Here is a 4173-nt window from a genome sequence, read left to right as displayed (position 1 = left end):
ACTTTAGATTAAAGAGATAAAGTTCCTATAGAGTCATTGATTGGTCATAATGACCGTATGGCGTGTAAGATTGTAAAGGAAATGGAAATCACTCCGTTGTTGTAGAAAGTGAAACTAAAATCAACAAGAAAAAAAAATTAATGAACTTATTTAACACAAAATTCAGACCTAATTTATTAAGTCATTCACTCTCGTTTGTGTTCGAGGATTTTTTTTAAAAATTAGTCTTCATTAGCATTTTAAATTAATTACTATAGAATACGGGTTATGTATGTATGTGTCTACACTTCCCGAAATTACTCGCAAACTAGGAAAACATATTTTCTTCCTATACTTGAGTCTCATAAAGCTAAATAAGCTCATTCACCTCGAACCTACGCGGCCGAAGGTCAAGATTTATTTTAAGCAAACAGAAAAACTAATCATTACTCAACCCTCTTCAATTTAAAAACAACAAAGACGAATTCCTGAAATAATTAAATGTTAGATTTTCCAGTGTCATCATCTTTCCCGTTCGTGCGCAAATAGACATGAGGCAGATGAAGCAGAGTTCATCTGCTTCAGAGACCTCCGTAAATGAAAGGATTACGGTTGTCAGCACTATGCCCAGCCACCTTTGTTTTCACTAACTTGAGTCAGGTACCCATCAGAGCTGGGTGGACTCAGGGATATTCTACTGAATTGAACCTGGATTTTAACTCGAGACTTTCGGATTAGCCGTCTAGTTTTTTACCGCTAGGCCATGGTTTTTCCGTATAGAAAGCAGTTATTTCATAAATGTGTGACAATTTGAATACTTTTAAATGTATTTGTATATCTCTTCCAGAAATCCGTCACCTCAAATATTTATCGACGCGACGGGAATATAAAGTCTACTGTGATTGAAACAGTTTCTCGCTAACTCTACTCCACCATGGAAGATAAACGTATGACAGGTCCTAAGTACCTAATCCACGTCATCACCTTCATCTTTCTGCTGGGCATCGACCTAGCCGATTTCATCTGTGATTGGCTGTTCTTCACCGACGTCAGCTCCGCCGAGAAAGGACTTGTGTATGGGGTCCCTGACAAAATAATCGTTCGCGCCATCCTCGCTTTCTGCATCGTCGGGAGTGTGACGTTCATCTTGGAGATCGTTAACCTGTGGAAGGAGTTTTTTCACCAGAAGACCCGCATCGACTCAGACGTTCTCTCGGCGATTGTAATCTGGATAGAAGACGTTCCTCAGATTGCTCTGAGTTTGGCTCTTGCCGTCTGCCGAGAAGAACCCATCAGCGTTTTCCAACTCGGGAAGGCGGTTGTTGTCACTCTTGGAATTTTGATCCGGATTTTCGTACTCGTCGTGAAGTTCTGTAATAAACGGCTGTCGAAAAACCATTTGAAGATTAAGTTTGTTATTGCGGCGGGAAGTCTTGTGGAGCTGTCATGCGCAGTGGCGATTTTCATTTTGATTCACACCGAGAAGGGGAATAAAGGGGACGTGACTTTTCGAGTACCGACGACGATTTTAGAAAATCAGTTTAAAGACGCAAGTTATTTCAACAACGTCAGCGTTTTCATCAACCATCCAGTGTACTTTGATAACGTTAATCCGAACGTCAGCAAAGTGGATAATGTTGTCAATTGGTTACAACTGACCAGCATCAACCAGCTACGAGCTAGACCAAACATGGAAGTGTCGTTTAAGTTGGAGTATACACAAGTTGATAACGGAGCTTTACGACTGGCAATATGGAGAAAGAATTTGCATGAAACAGATTTAAAAAACAAATGGATGCTTTCTTCGTGTTTTGATATGGATAAGAAATCCCCCGTTATTCAACAGAAGATGAACACATCCTGTTCCAACACGTCTAGTATGGATGCGCTGTTTCTCACATTTAAATACGACCCGCCGGGGTATTTTTTCAAAAGAAAAATCTACGGTAATATTTTCTTCAACGCCAGGTACATGAGCAACGGGACCTGCGAGGACGTGGGGGAATACTCAGACGAGGTTCGAAACCAGCCCGCACCGCCGGTTAATTTAACTATGCATTATTTTCGCACGAATGAAACACTCCCGCGGTATGATGATCACGTGATGCGTGTGGAGGGCGTGGCCAGGTTTTACAGGAACGTGGACGAGGAGATGATTGACGTGACCAGGGTATGGAGAACCGGCTGGTTTGAATGCGAGGCCGCTGGTTATGTCGGGCCGACGCTGGACAGTGAGCTAAAGGTGGACTGCTCTTAACTACTGTGTGGGACCTCACAGTGAGCTAAAGGTGGACTGCTCTTAACTACTGTGTGGGGCCGACGCTGGACAGTGAGCTAAAGGTGGACTGCTCTTAACTACTGTGTGGGGCCTGACAGTGAGCTAAAGGTGGACTGCTCTTAACTACTGTGTGGGGACTGACAGTGAGCTAAAGGTGGACTGCTCTTAACTACTGTGTGGGCCTCACAGTGAGCTAAAGGTGGACTGCGAGCTAAAGGTGGACTGCTCTTAACTACTGTGTGGGGCCGACGCTGGACAGTGAGCTAAAGGTGGACTGCTCTTAACTACTGTGTGGGGCCTGACAGTGAGCTAAAGGTGGACTGCTCTTAACTACTGTGTGGGCCTCACAGTGAGCTAAAGGTGGACTGCTCTTAACTACTGTGTGGGCCTCACAGTGAGCTAAAGGTGGACTGCGAGCTAAAGGTGGACTGCTCTTAACTACTGTGTGGGGCCTGACAGTGAGCTAAAGGTGGACTGCTCTTAACTACTGTGTGGGCCTCACAGTGAGCTAAAGGTGGACTGCGAGCTAAAGGTGGACTGCTCTTAACTACTGTGTGGGGCCGACGCTGGACAGTGAGCTAAAGGTGGACTGCTCTTAACTACTGTGTGGGGACCTCACAGTGAGCTAAAGGTGGACTGCTCTTAACTACTGTGTGGGGCCGACGCTGGACAGTGAGCTAAAGGTGGACTGCTCTTAACTACTGTGTGGGGACTGACAGTGAGCTAAAGGTGGACTGCTCTTAACTACTGTGGGGGGCCGACGCTGGACAGTGAGCTAAAGGTGGACTGCTCTTAACTACTGTGGGGGGCCGACGCTGGACAGTGAGCTAAAGGTGGACTGCTCTTAACTACTGTGTGGGGGGCTCACAGTGAGCTAAAGGTGGACTGCTCTTAACTACTGTGGGGGGCCGACGCTGGACAGTGAGCTAAAGGTGGACTGCTCTTAACTACTGTGTGGGACCTGACAGTGAGCTAAAGGTGGACTGCTCTTAACTATCAGAGTCGTCCACGATCTTGGAAGTTTGTCATTAATTATTTTTGTTTAGACAGTTAATTAAAGATAAAATATGTCTCAGAGAACAATCTCAAAAAGGAATGAAACGTTTCTGTGCAAATCAAATGTATCTCTACAATCTTGACAACAAATGGTATGTGTCTCGACAATCTTGACAACAAACACAACGTTAAAATATTGCTCAACTCTCCTACTATGTTTACAGAATTATAATTTGCCATTTAAAACTGAATTAATGGAATTGGCATGTTTTAATGATACATTTGTTTATTGTTTACTTTGTGTATTTAAGTATTAAAAAAAAAACCCAAGCAGCGAAAGATGTTTAGAAATATGCACATATTCGTAATCATAAAGATCGATGTTATGTATCGTGATGTGAGGTAATATTATTATTGTGACTCACAAAATTTGTTGACATTGATTCTTCCATTTGTTGATCTACTTCAGGAAGTTGTTGTAATGCGAATTACAAGAAGACCAAGGTTCAATTTTTGTCGGACATTTTGAATGGAACACTGACGGAAGTTATAAGCTAGTGACACGACACTACCCACCTATTGTAAAGGGGATGGTTGGGGAAGGGGGAGAGATGTGACTTTAGTGACGCTTGGCTAAGTAGGGAATAGGGAATATGCAAAAAATGTGACTTTTGAATTTCTTACAAAACAAAAGTATGAAAAAGGTAATATTTGATGTTATTTCAAGAGGAGGGTGTCGAGTCATTAATAAGGATATACGTTAACGATGACGGGTAGACTTTGATTAAAAATACGTAATATCATAAAAGAGTGACAGTTAATGTAAATATATGAACATCAAACAATACGTGTACATTAGTAAATATATTAGCAAACAGTGTTTCTTCCAGACTTTTTTCTCCGGGGGGGGGGGGGGCACT

At 42.8% G+C, this 4173-nt stretch overlaps 1 protein-coding gene across 1 annotated transcript; it reads left to right on the top strand.

The window, feature by feature from the left end:
• Positions 1 to 832: 832 nt before the first annotated feature.
• LOC131957299 (uncharacterized) lies at positions 833 to 2868 on the top strand. Its single transcript, XM_059322024.1, has 2 exons — positions 833 to 2771; positions 2842 to 2868. Exon 1 carries the CDS (start codon positions 914 to 916, stop codon positions 2234 to 2236), a length of 1323 nt encoding a protein of 440 aa, XP_059178007.1. The 5' UTR covers positions 833 to 913; the 3' UTR covers positions 2237 to 2771; positions 2842 to 2868.
• Positions 2869 to 4173: the final 1305 nt, after the last annotated feature.

The sequence above is a fragment of the Physella acuta genome, unplaced genomic scaffold, assembly GCF_028476545.2.
Source record: "Physella acuta isolate Inbredline_101_S28 unplaced genomic scaffold, ASM2847654v3 ptg001231l, whole genome shotgun sequence".
In the NCBI taxonomy this organism is placed as follows: domain Eukaryota; kingdom Metazoa; phylum Mollusca; class Gastropoda; family Physidae; genus Physella; species Physella acuta.
This window is presented reverse-complemented; position numbering and strand designations above follow the sequence as displayed.